This window comes from Oncorhynchus nerka, linkage group LG20 (assembly GCF_034236695.1).
Source record: "Oncorhynchus nerka isolate Pitt River linkage group LG20, Oner_Uvic_2.0, whole genome shotgun sequence".
Lineage (NCBI taxonomy): Eukaryota > Metazoa > Chordata > Actinopteri > Salmoniformes > Salmonidae > Oncorhynchus > Oncorhynchus nerka.
The window spans coordinates 26315565-26338146 of NC_088415.1; the positions used below are offsets into that span (position 1 = coordinate 26315565).

At 41.8% G+C, this 22582-nt stretch overlaps 1 protein-coding gene across 1 annotated transcript; it reads left to right on the plus strand.

Annotated features, from left to right (window-relative positions):
* The first annotated feature begins 11900 nt into the window (after positions 1-11900).
* On the plus strand, positions 11901-18608 carry LOC115102158 (bactericidal permeability-increasing protein-like). The gene is made up of 16 exons (XM_029621789.2): positions 11901-11999; positions 12193-12302; positions 12396-12507; positions 12765-12893; positions 13331-13486; positions 13576-13639; positions 13760-13820; positions 13916-14007; positions 14172-14348; positions 14835-14894; positions 16041-16208; positions 16317-16384; positions 16470-16512; positions 16704-16767; positions 16978-17054; positions 18147-18608. The coding sequence occupies exons 2-16, from the start codon at positions 12203-12205 to the stop codon at positions 18231-18233; spliced, it is 1458 nt and encodes a 485-aa protein (XP_029477649.2). The 5' UTR covers positions 11901-11999; positions 12193-12202; the 3' UTR covers positions 18234-18608.
* Positions 18609-22582: the final 3974 nt, after the last annotated feature.

The window sequence follows — 22582 nt, forward strand, 5'->3', positions numbered from 1 at the left end:
ACATCAACTGTTAAGAGGAGAATGCGTGAATCAGGCCTTCATGGTCAAATTGCTGCAAAGAAACCACTACTAAAGGACACCAATAAAAAGAAGAGACTTGTTTGAGTCAAGAAACAAGAGCAATGGACATTAGACTGGTGGAAATCTGTCCATTGGTCTGATGAGTCCAAATTTGAACCATGGAGGAGGAGGTGTGATGGTGTGGGGGTGCTTTGCTGGTGACACTGTCTGTGATTTATTTAGAATTCAAAGCACACTTAACCAACATGGCTACCACAACAATCTGTAGCGATACACCATCCCATCTGGTTTGCGCTTAGTGGAAGTATAATTTGTTTTTCAACAGGACAAGGACCTAAAACACACCTCCAGGCAGCAACATCCGCACTGAGCTAAAGGGTAGAGCTGCCGCTTTCAAGGAACGGGACTCTAACCCGGAAGTTTATAAGAAATCCCGCTATGCCCTCCAATGATCATTCAAACAGGCAAAGCGTCAATACAGGACTAAGATCAAATCGTACTACACCGGCTCCAACGCTCGTCGGATGTGGCAGGGCTTGCAAACTATTACAGACTACAAAGGGAAACACTGCCGAGAGCTGCCCAGTGACACAAGCCTACCAGACGAGCTAAATTACTTCTATGTTTGCTTCGAGGAAAGTAACACTGAAACATGCATGAGAGCATCAGCTGTTCCGGACGAATGTGTGGTCACACTTTTCGCAGCCGATATGAGTTAGACCTTTTAAACAGGTCAACATTCACAAGGCAGCAGGACCAGACAGATTACCAGGACGTGTAGTCCGAACATGCGCTGACCAAATGGCAAGTGTCTTCACTGACATTTTCAACCTCTCCCTGTCTGAGTCTGTAATACCAACATGTTTCAAGCAGACCACCATAGTCCCTGTGCCCAAGAACCCTAAGGTAACCTGCCTAACTGACTACCGACCCGTAGCACTCACGTATGTAGCCATGAAGTGCTTTGAAAAGGCTGGTCTTGGCTCACATCAACACCATTATCCCAGAAACCCTAGACCCAACCCCATTTGCATACCGCCCCAACAGATCCACAGATGATGCAATCTCTATTGCGCGCCACACTGCCCTTTCACACCTGGACAAAAGGAACACCTATGTGAGAATGCTATTCATTGACTACAGCTCAGCATTCAACACCATAGTGCCATCAAAGCTCATCACTAAGCTAAGAACCCTGGGACTAAACTCCTCCCTCTGCAACTGGATCCTGGACTTCCTGACGGGCCTCCCCCAGGTGGTAAGGGTAGGTAACAACACAACCGCCACGCTGATCCTCATCACGGGGGCCCCTCAGGGGTGCGTACTCAGTCCCCTCTTGTACTCCCTGTTCACTCATGACTGCACGGCCAGGCACGAATCCAACACCATCATTAAGTTTGCCGATGACACAACAGTGGTAGGCCTGATCATTGACAACGCTGGAGGTCAGACACCTGACCGTGTTGTGCAAGGACAGCAACCTCTCCCTCAATGTGATCAAGACAAAGGAGATGATTGTGGACTACAGGAAAAGGAGGACCGAGCACGCCCCCATTCAATTGGGCTGTAGTGGAGCAGGATGAGAGCTTCAAGTTCCTTGCCTTCCACATCACCAACAAATTAACATGGTCCAAGTACACCAAGACAGTCGTGAAGAGGGCACAACAAAACCTATTCCCCCTCAGGAGACTAAAAAGATTTGGCATGGGTCCTCAGATCCCCAAAAGGTTCTACAGCTGCACCATCGAAAGCATCCTGACGGTTTGCATCACTGCCTGGTATGGCAACTGCTCAGCCTCCGACCGCAAGGCACTACAGAGGGTAGTGCGTACTGCCCAGTACATCACTGGGCCAAGCTTCCTGCCATCCAGGACCTCTATACCAGGCGGTGTCAGAGGACGGCACTAAAAATTGTCAAAGACTCCAACCCTAGTAATAGACTGTTCTCTCTGCTACCGCATGGCAAGCGGTACCAGAGCGCCAAGGCTAGGTTCAAGAGGCTTCTTAACTTCTTGGATATAGGGGGCGCTATTCACATTTTTGGATGAAAAACGTTCCTGTTTTAAACAAGATATTTTGTCACAAAAAGATGCTCGACTATGCATATAATTGACAGCTTCGGAAAGAAAACACTCTGACGTTTCCAAAACTGCAAAGATATTGTCTGTGAGTGCCACAGAACTGATGTTACAGAAAAAACCCAGATAAAAATACAATCAGGAAGTGCCGCATTTTTTGAAACCGCCTCATGGCAATGACTCCTTATATGGCTGTGGAGGAGCTAGGAGTCGGTTTACCTTTTCCACGTTTTCCCCAAGGTGTCTGCAGCATTGTGACGTATTTGTAGGCATATCATTGGAAGATTGACCATAAGAGACTACATTTACCAGGTGGTCGCTTGGTGTCCTCCGTCGCAATTATTGAGTAATCTCCAGCTGCAGTATTTTTCCGTTTGCCTCTGATGAGAAACCGACTGCCAGGAATGATTTTTCATCTAATAGAATTGTGAAAAACACCTTGAGGATTGATTCTAAACTACGTTTGCCATGTTTCTGACGATATTATGGAGCTAATTTGGAAAAAGGTTCGGCGTTGTAAGTGACTGCATTTTCGTTTTTTTTCCTTAGCCAAACGTGATGAACAAAACGGAGCTATTTCTCTTACACAAATAATATTTTTGGAATAAATGAACATTTGCTATCGAACTGAGAGTCTCGTCATTGAAAACATCCGAAGTTCTTCAAAGGTAAATTATTTTATTTGAATGCTTTTCTTGTTTTTGTGAAAATGTTGCCTGCTGAATGCTAGGCTTAATGCTATGCTAGGCTATCAATACTCTTACACAAATGCTTGTGTAGCTTTGGTTAAAGCATATTTTGAAAATCTGAGATGACAGTGTTGTTAACAAAAGGCTAAGCTTGTGTTTCAATATATTTATTTCATTTCATTTGCGATTTTCATGAATAGGAAACGTTTAAATGATTACGCTCCCGGATATGGGATTGCTCGACGCTAGAGGTTAACAGGTTCTACCCCAAAGCCATAAGACTCCTGAATGTCTAATCAAATGGCTACCCAGACTATTTGCATTGCCCTGTATATAGCCTCTATTGGTATTTTACTGCTGCTCTTTAATTATTTGTTGCTTTTGTTCTTATATTTTTGGGGTATTTTTCTTAAAACTGCATTGTTGGTTAAGGGCTTGTAAGTAAGCATTTCAATGTAAGGTCTACCTACACCTGTTGTATTCGGTGCATGTTACAAATAACATTTGGATTTGATTTGTAAGGGCTATTTGACCAAGGAGAGGGACGAAGTACTGCATCAGATGACCTGACCTCCACCCTCACCTGTCCTCAACCCAAATGAAATGGTTTGGGATGAGTTGGACTGCAGAGTGAAGGAAAAGCAGACAACAAGTGCTCAGTATATGTGGGAACTTCTGCAAGTCTGTTGGAAAAGCATTCTTCATGAAGCTGGTTGAGAGAATGCCAAGTGTGCAAAGCTGTTATCAAGGCAAATTATTTTTATTTGTTTAACACTATTTTGGTTACTACATGATTCCATATGTGTTATTTCATAGAATGTAGAAAATAGTACAAATTGAGAAAAATCCTGTAATGAGTAGGTGTGTCCAAACTTTTGATAGGTACTGTGTGTGTGTGTGTATGTATGTGTATATATCACTGCTCAAAAAAATAAAGGGAACACTTAAACAACACAACGTAACTCCAAGTCAATCACACTTCTGTGAAATCAAACACTCCACCTAGGAAGCAACACTGATTGACAATACATTTCACATGCTGTTGTGCAAATGGAATAGACAACAGGTGGAAATTATAGGCAATTAGCAAGACACCCCCAATAAAGGAGTGGTTCTGCAGGTGGGGACCACAGACCACTTCTCAGTTCCTATGCTTCCTGGCTGATGTTTTGGTCACTTTTGAATGCTGGCGGTGCTTTCACTCTAGTGGTAGCATGAGACGGAGTCTACAACCCACACAAGTGGCTCAGGTAGTGCAGCTCATCCAGGATGGCACATTAATGCGAGCTGTGGCAAGAAGGTTTGCTGTGTCTGTCAGTGTAGTGTCAAGAGCATGGAGGCGCTACCAGGAGACAGGCCAGTACATCAGGAGAAGTGGAGGAGGCCGTAGGAGGGCAACAACCCAGCAGCAGGACCGCTACTTCCGCCTTTGTGCAAGGAGGAGCAGGAGGAGCACTGCCAGAGCCCTGCAAAATGACCTCCAGCAGGTCACAAATGTGCATGTGTCTGCTCAAACGGTCAGAAACAGACTCCATGAGGGTGGTATAAGGGCCCGACGTCCACAGGTGGGGGTTGTGCTTACAGTCCAACACCGTGCAGGACATTTTTTTCATTTGCCAGAGAACACCAAGATTGGCAAATTCGCCACTGGCGCCCTGTGCTCTTCACAGTTGAAAGCAGGTTCACACTGAACACATGTGACAGACGTGACAGTCTGGAGACGCCGTGGAGAACGTTCTGCTGCCTGCAACATCCTCCAGCATGACAGGTTTGGCGGTGGGTCAGTCATGGTGTGGGGTGGCATTTCTTTGGGGGGCTGCACAGCCCTCCATGTGCTCGCCAGAGGTAGCCTGACTGCCATTAGGTACCGAGATGAGATCCTCAGACCCCTTGTGAGACCATATGCTGGTGCGGTTGGCCCTGGGTTCCTCCTAATGCAAGACAATGCTAGACCTCATGTGGCTGGAGTGTGTCAGCAGTTCCTGCAAGAGGAAGGCATTGATGCTATGGACTGGCCCGCCCGTTCCCCAGACCTGAATCCAATTGAGCACATCTGGGACATCATGTCTCGCTCCATCCACCAACGCCACGTTGCACCACAGACTGTCCAGGAGTTGGCGGATGCTTTAGTCCAGGTCTGGGAGGAGATCCCTCAGGAGACCATCCACCACCTCATCGGGAGCATGCCCAAGCGTTGTAGGGAGGTCATACAGGCACGTGGAGGCCACACACACTACCGAGCCTAATTTTGACTTGTAAGGACATTTCATCAAAGTTGGATCAGCCTGTAGTGTGGTTTTTCACTTTAATTTTGAGTGTGACTCCAAATCCAAACCTCCATGGGTTGATACATTTGATTTCCATTGATCATTTTTGTGTGATTTTGTTGTCAGCACATTCAACTATGTAAATGTGAATATTTAATTCATTCAGATCTAGGATGTGTTATTTTAGTGTTCCCTTTTGAGCAGTGTATATATATATATATGTATATATATGTATGTGTATATACAGTGGGGCAAAAAAGTACTTAGTCAGCCACCAATTGTGCAAGTTCTCCCACTTAAAAAGATGAGAGAGGCCTGTAATTTTCATCAAAGGTACACTTCAACTATGACAGACAAAATGAGAAAAAAAATCCAGAAAATCACATTGTAGGATTTGTAATGAATTTATTTGCAAATTATGGTGGAAAATAAGTATTTGGTCAATAACAAAAGTTTATCTCAATACTTTGTTATATACCCTTTGTTGGCAATGACAGAGGTCAAACGTTTTCTGTAAGTCTTCACAAGGTTTTCACACACTGTTGCTGGTATTTTGGCCCATTCCTCCATGCAGATCTCCTCTAGAGCAGTGATGTTTTGGGGCTGTTGCTGGGCAGCACAGACTTTCACCTCCCTCCAAAGATTTGATATGGGGTTGAGATCTGGAGACTGGCTAGGCCACTCCAGGACCTTGAAATGCTTCTTACGAAGCCACTCCTTCGTTGCCCGGGCAGTGTGTTTGGGATCATTGTCATGCTGAAAGACCCAGCCACGTTTCATCTTCAATGCCCTTGCTGATGGAGGAGTTCACTCAAAATCTCACGATACATGGCCCCATTCATTCTTTCCTTTACACGGATCATTCGTCCTGGTCCCTTTGCAGAAAAACAGCCCCAAAGCATGATGTTTCCACCCCCATGCTTCACAGTAGGTATGGTGTTCTTTGGATGCAACTCAGCATTCTTTGTCCTATAACACACCGAGTTTAGTTTTTACCAAAAAGTTATATTTTGGTTTCATCTGACCATATGACATTCTCCCAATCTTCTTCTGGATCATCCAAATGCTCTCTAGCAAACTTCAGACGGCCCTGGACATGTACTGGCTTAAGCAGAGGGACACGTCTGGCACTGCAGGATTTGAGTCCCTGGCGGCGTAGTGTGTTACTGATGGTAGGCTTTGTTACTTTGGTCCCAGCTCTCTGCAGGTCATTCACTAGGTCCCCCTGTGTGGTTCTGGGATTTTTGCTCACCGTTCTTGTGATCATTTTGACCCCACAGGGTGAGATCTTGCGTGGAGCCCCAGATCGAGGGAGATTATCAGTGGTCTTGTATGTCTTCCATTTCCTAATAATTGCTCCCACAATTGATTTATTCAAACCAAGCTGCTTACCTATTGCAGATTGTCTTCCCAGCCTGGTGCAGGTCTACAATTTTGTTTCTGGTGTCCTTTGACAGCTCTTTGGTCTTGGCCATAGTGGAGTTTGGAGTGTGACTGTTTGAGGTTGTGGACATGTGTCTTTTATACTGATAACAAGTTCAAACAGATGCCTTAATACAGGTAACGAGTGGAGGACAGAGGAGCCTCTTAAAGAAGTTACAGGTCTGTGAGAGCCAGAAATGCTTGTTTGTAGGTGACCAAATACGTATTTTCCACCATAATTTGCAAATAAATTCATTAAAAATCCTACAATGTGATTTTCTGGATTTTTTTTCTCCATTTTTTCTGTCATAGTTGAAGTGTACCTATGATGAAAATGACAGGACTCTCTCATCTTTTTAAGTGGGAGAACTTGCACAATTGGGGGTTGACTAAATGTTTTTTTGCCCCACTGTATATGTATATATATATATATGTGTATATGTGTATATATATATATATGTGTGTATATGTGTATGTGTATATATGTGTGTATATATATGTATATGTATGTATATGTATGTATATGTATGCATATACATATATATACACATATACATATATATATACATATATATATACATATATATATACACACATATATATATACATATACACATATATATATATATGTATATATATATATATATATATATGTGTATATGTATGTATATATATGTATGTATATATGTATGTATATATATATATATGTGTATATATGTATGTATATATATGTATGTATATATATATGTATATATATGTATGTATATATATGTATGTATGTATATGTATGTATATATATATATGTGTATATGTATGTATATATATGTATGTATATATGTATGTATATATATATATGTGTATATATGTATGTATATATATGTATGTATGTATATGTATGTATATATATATATATATATATACATATATATATATACATGCATACATATATATATACATGCATACATATACATATATATATATACACATACAATTATTATGTATATATATATATACACATATATGTATATATATACACATATATGTATATATATATACATATATGTGTATATATATGTGTATATATATATACATATATGTGTATATATATACATAATAATTGTATGTGTATATATATATATATGTATGTGTATATATATATATATATATGTGTGTGTGTGTGTGTGTGTGTGTGTGTGTGTGTGTGTGTGTGTGTGTATATATAAAACACACGCTGAGTGCACAAAACATTAGGAACACCTTCCTACTATTGCGTTGCACCCCCTTTTGCCCTCAGAACAGCCTCAATGCATTGGGAATGGACTCTACAAGGCGTGGAAATCTTTCCACAGGGATGCTATCCCATGTTGACTCCAATGCTTCCCACAGTTGTGAAAAGTTGGCTGGATGTCCTTTGGGTGGTGGACCATTCTTGATACACACGGAAACTGTTGAGCATGAAAAAAAGCAGAAATGCCGTTTTTGACACACTCACAACTGTGTGCCATACCCCAGGCGCACCTACTACCATATCTCGTTCAAACGCACTTAAATATTTTGTCTTGCCCATTCACCCTCTGCATTTCACACATACACATTGCATGTCTCAATTGTCTCAAGGCTTAATCCTCCCCTTCACCTACACTGATTGAAGTGGATTTAGAAGGCGACATCAATAAGGGATAATATCTTTCACCTGGATTCACCTAGTCAGTCTATGTCATGGAAAGAGCAGATGTTCTTAATGTTTTGTACACTCAGTGTATATAACAATACAAACATAATATCACAACACAAACATAATTAATATTCTTTGAAATATATCATAGCATTATTCTGCCCCACCTCTTTCAGTTCCTGATTTTCAAGTTCTAGTAAATAACAATTCTTCTCAGAATGCCGATGTTTTGATATGGATCCCACATGTTGCTTGTTAAAGTGGACTTCTGATGCTCTCATAAGGGGCCAGCAGTGGATACCCAAGGAGTCATCCCAAGGAGTCATCCCAAGGAGTCATCCCAAGGAGTCATCCCAAGGAGTTTTTATTTCACCTTTATTTAACCAGGTAGGCAAGTTGAGAACAAGTTCTCATTTACAATTGAGACATGGCCAAGATAAAGCCAAGCAGTTCGACACGTACAACAACACAGAGTCACACATGGAGTAAAACAAACATACAGTCAATAATACAGTAGAAAAATGAGTCTATATACAATGTGAGCAAATGAGGTGAGATAAGGGAGGTAAAGGCAAAAAAGGCCATGGTTACGAAGTAAATACAATATAGCAAGTAAAACACTGGAATGGTAGATTTGCAGTGGAAGAATGTACAAAGTAGAGATAGAAATAATGGGGGGCAAAGGAGCAAAATAAATAAATAAATACAGTAGGGGGAGAGGTAGTTGTTTGGGCTAAATTATAAATGGGCTATGTACAGGTGCAGTAATCTGTGAGCTGCTCTGACAGCTGGTGCTTAAAGCTAGTGAGGGGAATAAGTGTTTCCAGTTTCAGAGATTTTTGCAGTTTGCTCCAGTCATTGGCAGCAGAGAACTGGAAGGCGAGGCGGCCAAAGTAAGAATTGGTTTTGGGGGTGACCAGAGAGATATACCTGCTGGAGCGCGTGCTACAGGTGGGAGCTGCTATGGTGACCAGCGATGTGAGATAAGGGGGGACTTTACCTAGCAGGGTTTTGTAGATGACCTGGAGCCAGTGGGTTTGGCGACGAGTATGAAGCGAGGGCCAGCCAACGAGAGCGTACAGGTCGCAGTGGTGGGTAGTATATGGGGCTTTGGTGACAAAACGGATGGCACTGTGATAGACTGCATCCAATTTATTGATTAGGGTATTGGAGGCTAGGATGATATCTCAAATCAAAATCAAATCAAATCAAATTTTATTTGTCACATACACATGGTTAGCAGATGTTAGTGCGAGTGTAGCGAAATGCTTGTGCTTCTAGTTCCGACAATGCAGTAATAACCAACAAGTAATCTAGCTAACAATTCCAAAACTACTACCTTATAGACACAAGTGTAAGGGGATAAAGAATGTGTACATAAAGATATATGAATGAGTGATGGTACAGAGCGGCATAGGCAAGATACAGTAGATGGTATTGAGTGCAGTATATACATATGAGATGAGTATGTAAACAAAGTGGCATAGTTAAAGTGGCTAGTGATACATGTATTACATAAGGATGCAGTAGATGATATAGAGTACAGTATATACGTATACATATGAGATGAATAATGTAGGGTATGTAAACATTATATTAGGTAGCATTGTTTAAAGTGGCTAGTGATATATTTGACATCATTTCCCATCAATTCCCATTATTAAAGTGGCTGGAGTTGAGTCAGTGTGTTGGCAGCAGCCACTCAATGTTAGTGGTGGCTGTTTAACAGTCTGATGGCCTTGAGATAGAAGCTGTTTTTCAGTCTCTCGGTCCCAGCTTTGATGCACCTGTACTGACCTCGCCTTCTGGATGATAGCGGGGTGAACAGGCAGTGGCTCGGGTGGTTGCTGTCCTTGATGATCTTTATGGCCTTCCTGTGACATCGGGTGGTGTAGGTGTCCTGGAGGGCAGGTAGTTTGCCCCCGGTGATGCGTTGAGCAGACCTCACTACCCTCTGGAGAGCCTTACGGTTGTGGGCGGAGCAGTTGCCGTACCAGGCGGTGATACAGCCCGACAGGATGCTCTCGATTGTGCATCTGTAGAAGTTTGTGAGTGCTTTTGGTGATAAGCTGAATTTCTTCAGCCTCCTGAGGTTGAAGAGGCGCTGCTGTGCCTTCTTCACGATGCTGTCTGTGTGGGTGGACCAATTCAGTTTATCTGTGATGTGTACGCCGAGGAACTAAAAACTTACTACCCTCTCCACTACTGTTCCATCGATGTGGATAGGGGGGTGTTCCCTCTGCTGTTTCCTGAAGTCCACAATCATCTCCTTAGTTTTGTTGACGTTGAGTGTGAGGTTATTTTCCTGACACCACACTCCGAGGGCCCTCACCTCCTCCCTGTAGGCCGTCTCGTCGTTGTTGGTAATCAAGCCTACCACTGTTGTGTCGTCCGCAAACTTGATGATTGAGTTGGAGGCGTGCGTGGCCATCTATGAGGGTGCCCGTGTTTACGGCTTTGGGGTGGTACCTGGTAGGTTCATTGATAATTTGTGTGAGATTGAGGGCATCAAGCTTAGATTGTAGGATGGCTGGGGTGTTAAGCATGTCCCAGTTTAGGTCGCCTAGCAGCACGAGCTCTGAAGGTAGATGGGTGGCAATCAGTTCGCATATGGTATCCAGAGCACAGCTGGGGGCAGAGGGTGGTCTATAGCAGGTGGCAACAGTGAGGGACTTGTTTTTAGAGAAGTGGATTTTTAAAAGTAGAAGTTCAGAATTGTTTGGGTACAGACCTGGATATTAGGACAGAACTCTGCAGGCTATCTCTGCAGTAGATTGCAACACCGCCCCCTTTGGCCGTTCTATCTTGTCTGAAAATGTTGTAGTTCGGAATGGAGATTTCAGAATTTTTGGTGGTCTTCCTAAGCCAGGATTCAGACACGGCTAGAACATCCGGGTTGGCAGAGTGTGCTAAGGCAGTGAATAAAACAAGCTTAGGGAGGAGGCTTCTAATGTTAACATGCATGAAGCCAAGGCTATTACGGTTACAGAAGTCATCACAAGAGAGCGCCTCGGGAATAGGAGTGGAGCTAGGCACTGTAGGGCCTGGATTCACCTCTACATCACCAGAGAAAAGAGGAGGAGTAGGATAAGGGTACGGCTAAAAGATATGAGAATTGGTCGTTTAGAACGTCCGGAACAGAGAGTAAAAGGAGGTTTCTGGGGGCGATAAAATAGCTTCAAGGTATAATGTACAAAAAAACATAAAACAACATTTAGTTAATTAGTGAAGACATCACTCATATTTCATGTCTTGTTGGTTGGGAGCCGGTCCATGGGCCTCTTGACCAAATGTTGGTTAAAGCCAACTGGACACTTCAGGGACTGTTGAGAAAAAAATAGTTTAAAAAAACAATATTCTTTGTAAGCCTAATAAATGAGCCTAATAAAAGTCACAATGTAGACGCTGGGTTGACGCACTATTATTCTGTTCAGTTATTATTTGAATAAATATCTGCTACTGTATCTCGACTGGAGTGTGCTAGCTTACTCCAAGCTGGAGGAAGACAACGAGTAAAGAGGGAGGCCTTATTTCATGGAAAATGTATTTGCTATGAGCCTTCTCCTGATTCTACTAAGCACTGCTATTAAAACGTGGAGATTATAAAGCAGAACAAAAGAAAAGTTTAACAGTCATCAGACATGGAGAGTATGTTTCCTGTTTTTCACACTCTACTTAGCAACAGTATATCTCAGCACCACTCACCAAAGGCGATAGGTGTTCGGCAGTTTCACTTTACAATGAAACAGGAAGCTAATAGACTATATATAAATATCACATGATTTGAGCACAGTCCCAAATCAGACCTACAGCCATCTATCTACACTAGAGCTAATAATCAACCTAGGTAAAAATTCTTCCTTTTATTGTACATGCATAAATCTATAGTCTCTGTATGTATGTATCTCTTATGCAAATCATGTTAACAAAATTATCTTTATTTGCTGATTTGCTGGATATAGTTGAAAAAAAGTTGTTTATGGTATTTTATAAAAGCAGTACTATTTCAGAGGAACAACACTGTATATCTCTCCATATAGGGTGTTAAGCATGTTATCCCTCCTAATACTGCTGCTGAATCTTACCAATCATGCTTTTGGACAAAATCCTGCAATAAAGGCCATATTGACAAATAAAGGACTTCAATATGGTAAGAAAATGCAATTTCCTCAATTGTCTTGAGTTAAAATACCAAACCAGAGAAATTGCATTTCAACAGCTACTTTATTCTTGTATCCTCCAGGGTCACACATTGGGGCTGATTGGATGCAGGAGAAGATAGGTAGTGTGATCATACCAGATGTCAGAGGTGGTGTTGACATTGGTATAGGAACGGTGCACTACGTCCTTGACGGGTACATGTTGTGGCTTTTATTTATGAAATTAAAGTAAACCATTACTGTTTAGAATCTCAGAATAACGTTTAACTTAATCATCATTAGTCAAAGAACCTGCTACAGACATTTTGTGCTTTGTCCTTTGGTGGCAAAGTACCAAGAATGAGTTTGCGTCTAATATTATAACATGGTCTCCGAAGATGTTCTATGATTTAAAACAGTGCTATTGACACAATGTGCACAACATTGACTGTCTCCACCATCCTTCTCTCTAGAATCTCAGTGTCTGGGTGTGATTTTCCAGAGCCTTCAGTGGAGTTCTATGAGGGCGTGGGACTCAAGGCTCTGATCAGTGGCCTCAGCATTTCAATGAGTGGAAATTGGCACACACGTTTTGGCATCATGTGAGTGACAGCGATCAGTTTCTGTTGTCTGATTGGTGCCCGTTTTTCTATTTTTCCATCTTTTAATCTTTCCATGCTATTGGATTATGAGGGTCAGGTACATTATTGATGTCTGTCTCCTGAAAAGGGAGAATCTTTGTTAAATGTACTGGTAACACAACTACTGGTGACACAAGGTAACACAACTACTGGTAACACAACTGCTGATGACAGTATAACAGGAACTGATACACTGATACACTAAATCTGTACAGAGAACAAACATATTATATCTGGGACCAGTCAGATAAGAATGAGTACAGTAGTTCTCTCAACGGCTCATCCTGTTTTCACATCAGAAGATTTGAGCTCTGAAGCCTGTTCCTTTTGTAATGACTTCAAAACGAATCAAATTTCTAATAACATTATGTCTTGTTCCACTCTCTGTGTGTTTGCAGAACCGATGGTGGCTCATTTGACCTGGCAGTGTTCAATGTGGATGTGACCTCTGTGGTGCAGATAGGAAGTGATCAGAGTGGACACATTTCTATCTCCAGCAAAAACTGTGATGCCAAGGTCGGCGAGGCATCAATCAATTTCCATGGAGGCGCCAGGTATGTTTCAAAATGTATTTAGAGAGAGAGAGAGAGAAAGAAAGAGATTTATAAGCATCATTATAATTTGGTAACCATTTTGTTAACAGTTTGATCTTCCAGCCATTTGTGAGCCTTTTCCACCATCGCATTAAAGCTATAATTGAGGAAAGAGTGAGTAAATTGATTCACTCATGATTTGTATTCCTTATACCAGTAAATGTTCAAATGATGTGGGGTGTTTTTCAACTGACTGCATGACCATATAATGTATATATATATCACTGCACCCAGATCTGCCCATTGGTTGAAGAGCATGTTACCGATTTGGAGCGACATCTAGCAGAAATGCAAGGTATTGCAGTAGGGAGGACAAAGAAAGAAAATAGGCTTCACAAATATTCTTTCTACCAGTATTGTGGTGCTCATGGTGTTGTTTTTTCACTACAGTGTCCTTCAAGGTCAATTCTGCTCTAGTTTTGGACGTCCCCCTCACTAACTCACCCCTCGTCGATTCTATTAGCCTTGGTCTGGATTTGAAGGTAGCTTTACCTGATGTGAATGGATACAACATAACCCAATATGATTGTGTTACATGAAGAGAATAGGGTGGGGACTGGGGGTATCATACTTTGCATCAGTAACAAATGGTGTCTTTTTTAAAACTCAGGATCCTTGCTCAGATTGACTGATTTCTGTGTTCCAGGGTGAGTTCTACAGTGTTCAGAGTCACACAGATCCTCCTTTTAAGGCCAAGCCTTTTCATCTGGCAGAGGACAAAGGCCACATGCTCTCCCTGGGCCTGTCTGAATTCACTGTCAACTCTGCCTCCTATGCTTACTTCTCCGCTGGACTCCTGCAGGCCCAAATAAACGACAGCATGGTGTGTGTGTGGGGAACAGAAGTCCTTACAAGGATAGTAAAACAAGGAAAATTGCTATTTTAGGTTTAGAAGTTAGGTTTAGGGTTACAATTAGGGTTAGGTTTAGAATTATGGTAAAGGTTAGGGGTTAGGTTAAGGGTTAGGGGTTAAGGAAAATATGATATTTAATGGGAATCAATTGTTTGGTCCCCACAAGGACAGTAAAACAAACGTGTTTCTGTGTGTGTGTGTGTGTGTGTGTGTGTGTGTGTGTGTGTGTGTGTGTGTGTGCGTGCGTGCGTGCGTGCGTGCGTGCGTGCGTGCGTGTGTGTGCGTGTGCGTGTGTGTGCGTGCAAATGTTCATGTCTGTCTGTCTGTCTGTCTGTCTGTCTGTCTGTCTGTCTGTCTGTTTATCTGTCAACTACAGTCATTTCGCTCCAACAGTATGCAAACTGTTGAGAAACCTTCGTATTTAACCCTTCCCCTTACTTTCTCTATTTATCTCAGATCCCCAAGACCTCTCCTTTCCGTCTCAACACAACCTCCTTCGGGTCTCTCATCCCTCAGGTAACACCCAGAAAGTCCTTGGCCGTTGCCAAAGGTAAAATGAATTCAGTGGCCAGTTTATTAGCTACACCAATTTAGTACCAGGTCGGACCCACATTCGCCTCCAAAACAGCCTGAATTCTTGTCGGAAACATTCCACAGGGGTGTTGGTCCATGCAGACGCGATGGCATCACACAGTTGCTGCAGATTGGACAGCGGTACATTCATACTGCAAACGGCCCATTCCATCTCATCCCAAAGATGCTCTATTGGGTTTGTCAGGCAACAATGTTCAGATACACAGTGGCATTCAATTGTTGCTCAGTTGGTATGAAGGGACCTAACATGTGCCAGGAAAACATTCCCCACACCAGTAACGACCGTCACCAGCCTGTACCGTTGACACCAGGCAAAATGGATCAATGGACTCATGCTACTTATGCCAAATCTTGACTGCTATCAGCATGATGCAAAAGGAACCGGGATTTGTCAGATCAGGCAATGTTTTTCCACTTCTTAACTGTCCAGTGTTGGTGATCGCGTGCCCACTGGAGCTGCTTCTTCTTGTTTTTAGCTGATAGGAGTGGAACCCTGTGTGGTCGTCTGATTCAATAGCCCATCGGTGACAAAGATCGACGGATTGTGCGTTCCGAGATGCTGTTCTGCACACCACTGTTGTACTGCGCCTTTATATGTCTGTTTGTATACTGCCTGTTAGCTTGCACACATTCTTGCCATTTTCCTTCGACCTCTCTTATCAATGAGCTGTTTTCACCCACAGGACTGCTGCTGACTAGATGTTTTTTGTTTGTCGCACCATTCTCTGTAAACCCTAGACACTGTCGTGCATGAAAAAAGCCCAGGAGAGCAGCCGTTTCTGAAATACTGGATCCGACGTGCCTGGAACCCACGATCATACCTCGCTCAAAGTCGCTTATGTCACTAGTTTTGCCCATTTTAACATTCAATCGAACAGTAACTGAATGCCTCAATGCCTGCTGCCTGCTTTATATAGCAAGCCAAGGCCACGTGAATCACTATCTGTAGGAGCGATCCATTTTCGTGAACGGGGTGGTGTACTTAATAAACTGTCAATGAGTGTGTATGGACAGTGTAGTTTTGCCCTTGAACAAAATCTTTCTAAATGCACTATTTCATTCCCCCAGCTTCCCAAGCTCTTCCCCAACATGCTGATGGAACTGCAGGTGTATGCCAGGGACGTTCCAATGTTTTCCTTCCAGGCTGATAAGGTGACAATGGAATTTCCAGGTGCTGTTAAGGCCTTTGCCATCCAACCAAATGCTTCACGGACTCCACTGTTCAAGCTCAATGTTGTGAGTTAGCTTTTTTGGTTCAGGGTTCATGTAAATCCTTTTCAGTTTATATGTACTTTCAGAATGCATTCTGTGCAGGGTTAATTCCAATCAATTCTTCTCTTCCAGGACTCCATTTTTAGTGGGATGATACGCATTTCAGAAGAGAAACTCAAAGGCTTGGTGGAACTAAGCAAGTAAGATGAGTTTCAGTTCCACTTGAATTAAATAAATACATTTGATTTGTAAATTAATTGAGTAATACAACTCTCCATTTGCTAGTTTTACCCTGACACTTGCATCAAGTGAAGTGGGAACATTCCAGGTAGGATGCAAAGACACTGCATTACCTTTACAATGATATGGTGCACTGCTTAACCTCAGTACGCTGTGGGACGGTTTCTCCATTAGGCATGCTTGTTAGTCCAGGACTAAGCTTAATCTGTATCTGGGAAACTGGCCCTGTATGGATAAATAAAGAGCTACCAAATGTTGACAACGATCACTATTTTCCAGACTGCAGCCCTGGAAAAGTTTATGAAGCTGGGGATGAAGATTTCAGTGTTAGCTAAACTGAACGGTAAGTTCTGAAATGTATGCGGGAAGAAGAGCATACAATCCTAGAGTAGTACTACAGTAGGCCTATTCATGTTCATATTGACCATATACACATTGTCAAACCACACTTCATCATGGTATTACCTTTTAACATACAAAACCATTGTGTGTAAACCTAATGACTGGACTGCTGAAATAGTTACCCTAAACTACTGGTTTTTGTTTGTTGCAGCCAAACTGGAGGAGGGCATTGTTTTACCCACCATGCACCACGTCCATCTGGTTAACCCTGCGCTGAAGATCCAGCAGGTCTGATACCATGTATTATTTTATTGTGTTACTTTTAATCATTTTTTAGAAACCTAAAAAAAAAATCTTAACTCTTATTGTTCTTAAGACCGCATTGTTGGCTTGTAAATAAGCATTTTACGGTAAGGTCTACTACACCTGTTGTATTCGGCGCATGTAACAAATACAATTTGATTGGATTTGATCTATTAGTGTATCTTTTAAACCAGCCTCAATTAGTATAGGTTGGAAATCTGTAAATGTGTTTAATTTGCCAGTTATGGCTACATTATTTTGAGTATGTAAGTGTGTATCAAATCAAATGTTACGTTACATGCGCCGAATACAAATGGTGTAGACTTTACTGTGAAATACTTGCTTACGAGGCCTTCCCAACAATGCAGAGTTTAAAAATAAAATAGTAACACAAGAGGAATAAAACATTTTTTTAAAGAGAGTACCAGTACCAGATCAATGTGTAGAGGTGCGAGGTATTTGAGGTAGATATGTACCTGAAAGCAGGGTAAAGTGACTAGTTATCAGGATAGATAATAATAAAAGTAAAATAAAGAACAGAGTAGCAGCAGCAAATGATGAGTGTAAAAGTGTGTGTTTATGTCTGTGCGTGTGTGTGTGTGTGTGTGTGTGTGTGTGTGTGTGTGTGTGTGTGTGTGTGTGTGTGTGTGTGTGTGTGTGTGTGTGTGTGTGTGTGTGTGTGTGTGTGTGTATATATATATATAGTCTAGTGAGTGTGCATAGGGTCAGTGCAGATAGGGTCAGTGTAGATAGTTTGGGTACCATTAATTAACTATTTAACAGTGTGTATGTGTATCTTTACTTTCACCAAAGTAGTTCTGGGAGATACGCCAGAACTAGGGGCGGCAGGTAGCCTAGTGGTTAGAGCATTGGACTAGTAACTGAAAGGTTGCAAGATTGAATCCTCGAGCTGACAAGGTGAAAATATGTTGTTCTGTCCCTGAACAAGGCAGTTAACCCACTGTTCCTAGGCCATCAATGAAAATAAGAATTTGTTCTTAACTGACTTCCTAGTTAAATAAAGGTATAAAAAAGACTGTATTTTGGGTTCATTCAGATGTTTTTTTTCTCCCACAGGGATTTGTGTCCATTGCATCAGACCTTGATGTTAAATCTGGCGAGGGAGAGAGCCTTTCTGAAGGGATTTACCATTACCGACTCTAGGTGGTGCCTGCTAATATCATTCATTATTATCCCAGAAAAAAATGATACATTACTAATTTCTTAATGTAGAACTGCAAGTAGCTACACAGTAACTAATGACTAATTAATGGTTACATTTTTGCATCTAAAACACCAGACGATTGTTATAGATTTTAAAACCTATTATTCAAGAGACAATTTTCAGCTTTGCCTAGTTTTCAGTTAATCAATTATCACAAGTATCACATGAAATGTACTGCTTCACCTGGAATTACATTTGAGCATTGCCCCATTTTGGATAACTCACTGATTAAAGAGAGGAACAAGACAACTTGTACTGTAACGCTGCTAAAAACAACTGATTGCAGCTCACAATAAACCTGATTGCAAAATAAAGCTGTGTGATGCAATACAATGAAACACCACATTAATACACTGAAAAATGATTATTTTACTAAAAGTGAATTTGTGTTTTCTTGAAGTGTTCGCTATGGCAAGGTTTACAAGGCTACAGCAAACATGTAGTCCCCCAAGCACCTCTCAGATTTCATTTATTTCGTTCAGGTGTGGTATCGAAAAGATCCCCCCTGCCAGAATTCCCCCCCCCCCTCCCCCACTTCACGTGAACGCGCACACACTCAATTCTTCATTGTTGCAACTTGCATGCTAGTTGAGATGTCTGATCACGTTAGGCTCCGTTTCATTTTATTTTTTATGTAATTTTGATCGCGGGCAGGCACAAGTAATGTCTGCAGTTTTCGGTTTGGCTATTTGTTTCAAGTGTATTAGTCTATAAATAAATCTCTTTGCCAAAATTTGTCACCTCTCCCATCTCTTATTCGACTAGTAGTTGTTCTGAAAGGTTTATTGCTTGCCTATATTTTACTCCCTCCTCTATGTTTAATATAACACACATATATTCATTGTTCATTTCGGTTGCCTACGTGAAGTTTGTTCTATAGAAAGTATTTGACTCTGATGTGTGCCACAGAAAGTACTTGACTCAAGCTACAAAAGTAAGGAAACTAGAGGGGGGGTTGGCAAGGCTATTTTCTTGCCTGCCACCCCCCCCCCTTCTATCATGGGACTGCAAGGCTTGGCACACTTCAGAATCAATTTTGGGTAACTCTAGACACAAAAGGAAGTGGTTATTTCAGCAATAATAGTTTTCAGAGGCCTCTACTGCTCACTCTACCCATCCCACAATCCCCCATCTCATCATGCATTTCCCTCGTATGGCTTTTCCTAAAATGTTTTACAACTTTTCTGTTTTAGTTTTTAAGAATGTAGGTACAGTAGTAATAATAAAATAATAAAACAATAATAAATCAAACGTGTACTCGGGGCGAAAAAAAAAGTTCAAATAAGACAATGTGAGTGCATATCCATAATCACAGTAAACTGTTATAATAATAGAAAAAACGAAGAAAAAATAAATAAATGTATAATAATATAATAAACAAAACTATGACTGAATGTGCCTCCATGAAGAATCCCTCCCCAATAGGTCAAGACTTCCTCCGAAGTCGGTCCCTCTCCTTGTTCGGGCGACGTTCAGAGGTCGACGTCACCGGTCTTCTAGCCATCGCCGATCCACCTTTCATTTTCCATTTGTTTTGTCTTGTCTTTCCACACACCTGGTTTCAAACTCCATCAATTACATGTCCGGCATTGTTTATTGTAAGTGCTTGTGCACGTTATGTCTGGTGTGCGTCGGGTTTTGTACCCATTTAATGATTGTTCTGGTTTCCGGTGAGTTTTTATTATTAAAACTGCGCCGTTGGAAACACAGTTTTTGCTCTCCTGCGTCTGACTTCTCTGCCACCAGTACGCACCCCTTATTTATTTATTTATTTTATTTTACCTTTATTTTACTAGGCAAGTCAGTTAAGAACAAATTCTTATTTTCAATGACGGCCTAGGAACAGTGGGTTAACTGCCTGTTCAGGGGCAGAACGACAGATTTGTACCTTGTCAGCTCGGGGATTTGAAATTGCAACCTTCCGGTTACTAGTCCAACGCTCTAACCACTAGGCTACCCTGCGTCCCCAGCCTTTGCCCTCAATAGGACACTCCCAGCACCTCCACCATCCCCATCAACCTCCACCCACCCCTCAGCCACAAAACACAATAATGACAATGATAATATAAATTAAAATACAAAATATATATACCAAGATATATATACACATACACACACATGTACATGTACAGTACATATACATAAACATATTCATAAGACACTCAACTTATCTCTTATCTCTTTTCCTACATCAGATATGCAGGTGACATTTCCACCTGGATGACAGCACATAATTAGCAAGACGGAGATGCTCTTCATCTGAGGGAATGCCTGCCCATTCTCAGAAATTAGATCGTCTGAGATGATCACGTCGTTTACATTCCAGTCCTTGTCAGCTCCATATTTGACGACTTCAACTCACACCCTGCTGGAATCTCTGCATTATCAGATTCCCCTCTGTTATTAATCTCTATCTTGTAATCAAGAAAAGTGTTTCAAAATGCTGTACTTTTATTAATATATATGTTCAGATCATTCTTGAGAAAGAAGGGGTGTAATATCTCCAGATGGGTGTGTGGTTGTCATGCCCTGGCCATAGAGATACTTTTATTCTCTATTTTGGTTAGGCCAGGGTGTGACTATGGTGGGCATTCTAGTTCCCTTATTTCTATGTTTTCTATTTATTTGTGTTTGGCCGGGTGTGGTTCTCAATCAGAGGCAGCTGTCTATCGTTGTCTCTGATTGAGAATCATACTTAGGTAGCCTTTTCCCCACCTGGATTTGTGAGTAGTTCTTTTCTATTTTGTGTCTGCACTAGACAGAAATGTTTCGTTTCGGTCCACGGTGTTATTTTGTGTCAGTTTGAATAAATTATAACGAACCCGTGCTGCGCTTTGGCCCTCTTCTTCAGACGAGCGTTAGTGGTGCCCTTCCTCACCCATGCCAAGAAGATGTTACTTCTTGTGGGGTCTTTGCCTTGAAAGTAAGTGTGAGAGTATAAGTAATGTAAAATTAACCTACTGAAAGTATACGGACTAAAAAGCAAAACAGAACTGTCAAATTATATTACAGCTATGTCGTTGTATACTGGCGAATTAGAATCATAAGTGCAACAATTTTGTTGGGGAAGCAAATGCCATTTGATTTTTTTCCCCCAGTTAGCTGAATGTGTTCTGGAGTCAATTGCAAGAAGCAAGGGAGCGAGTGGTCGCATCCGCACTTCGGTCCGCAGGTAGTATAACTTTTCATTACATTTCATTATAGTACAACGGTTTGATTTGTCTAATCTTAGCAATTTCTTCTTAGCTAGCTACATAGCCGTCTTTGTATCAAAGATAATTGCGTAATTATCGTATTTCGTCGTCCTCCTATCTGCCCAGCAGCTAGCCAGCTAGCTAACGTTCACCGTCTACCGTAGCACTGTAGTAACTATCACACTCAACTGAACGACTTGATTAGTGTAGTGTTAGCTAGCTACATAGTTGTCTTTGCTGTCTTCGTATCCAAGATAATTGTGTAGTTTAGAGTGTGTAGTCTTAGAGTGATTATCTTAATTTACCGAGGTTAGCTAGCCAGTTATTTGTCGTCCTTAACGTAGGAGTCACTCCTAGCTAGCCAACGTCTACTGAATAGAACTTTCGCATTCCGCTTCGCTCCACAGGTAGTATCACATTTTCATTTCATTACAGTCCCAACGGTGTGATTTGTTTGATCATAGCTAGCTACATAGCCGTCTTTGTTTCAAAGATAATTGTGTAGTCTAGAGCGATTTTCTAGGTTAGCTAGCCAGCTATTGTCGTTCTTTTAACGCAACGTAACGTAATCAACACTGCCAGCTAGCCCCCGAATAGCAGCATTGTAGAAACTTTACACTCAACGGAACGACTTGATTAGTGTAGTGTCAACAACGCAGCCACTGCCAGCTAGCCTACCTCAGCAGTACTGTATCATTTTAATCATTTTAGTCAATTAGATTCTTGCTACGTAAGCTTAACTTTCTGAACATTCGAGACGTGTAGTCCACTTGTCATTCCAATCTCCTTTGCATTAGCGTAGCCTCTTCTCTAGCCTGTCAACTATGTGTCTGTCTATCCCTGTTCTCTCCTCTCTGCACAGACCATACAAACGCTCCACACCGCGTGGCCGCGGCCACCCTAATCTGGTGGTCCCAGCGCGCGCACGACCCACGTGGAGTTCCAGGTCTCCGGTAGCCTCTGGAACTGCCGATCTGCGGCCAACAAGGCAGAGTTCATCTCAGCCTATGCCTCCCTCCAGTCCCTCGACTTCTTGGCACTGACGGAAACATGGATCACCACAGACAACACCGCTACTCCTACTGCTCTCTCTT

Excerpts from the sequence above, each read along its gene's own strand:
- LOC115102158 (XM_029621789.2), top strand. The coding sequence starts at position 12,203 with ATGTTATCCCTCCTAATACTGCTGCTGAATCTTACCAATCATGCTTTT. Across the intron at positions 12,894-13,330 it reads CACACACGTTTTGGCATCAT|AACCGATGGTGGCTCATTTG; the intron begins GTGAGTGACAGC and ends GTGTGTTTGCAG. Across the intron at positions 16,513-16,703 it reads GTGAAGTGGGAACATTCCAG|ACTGCAGCCCTGGAAAAGTT; the intron begins GTAGGATGCAAA and ends ACTATTTTCCAG.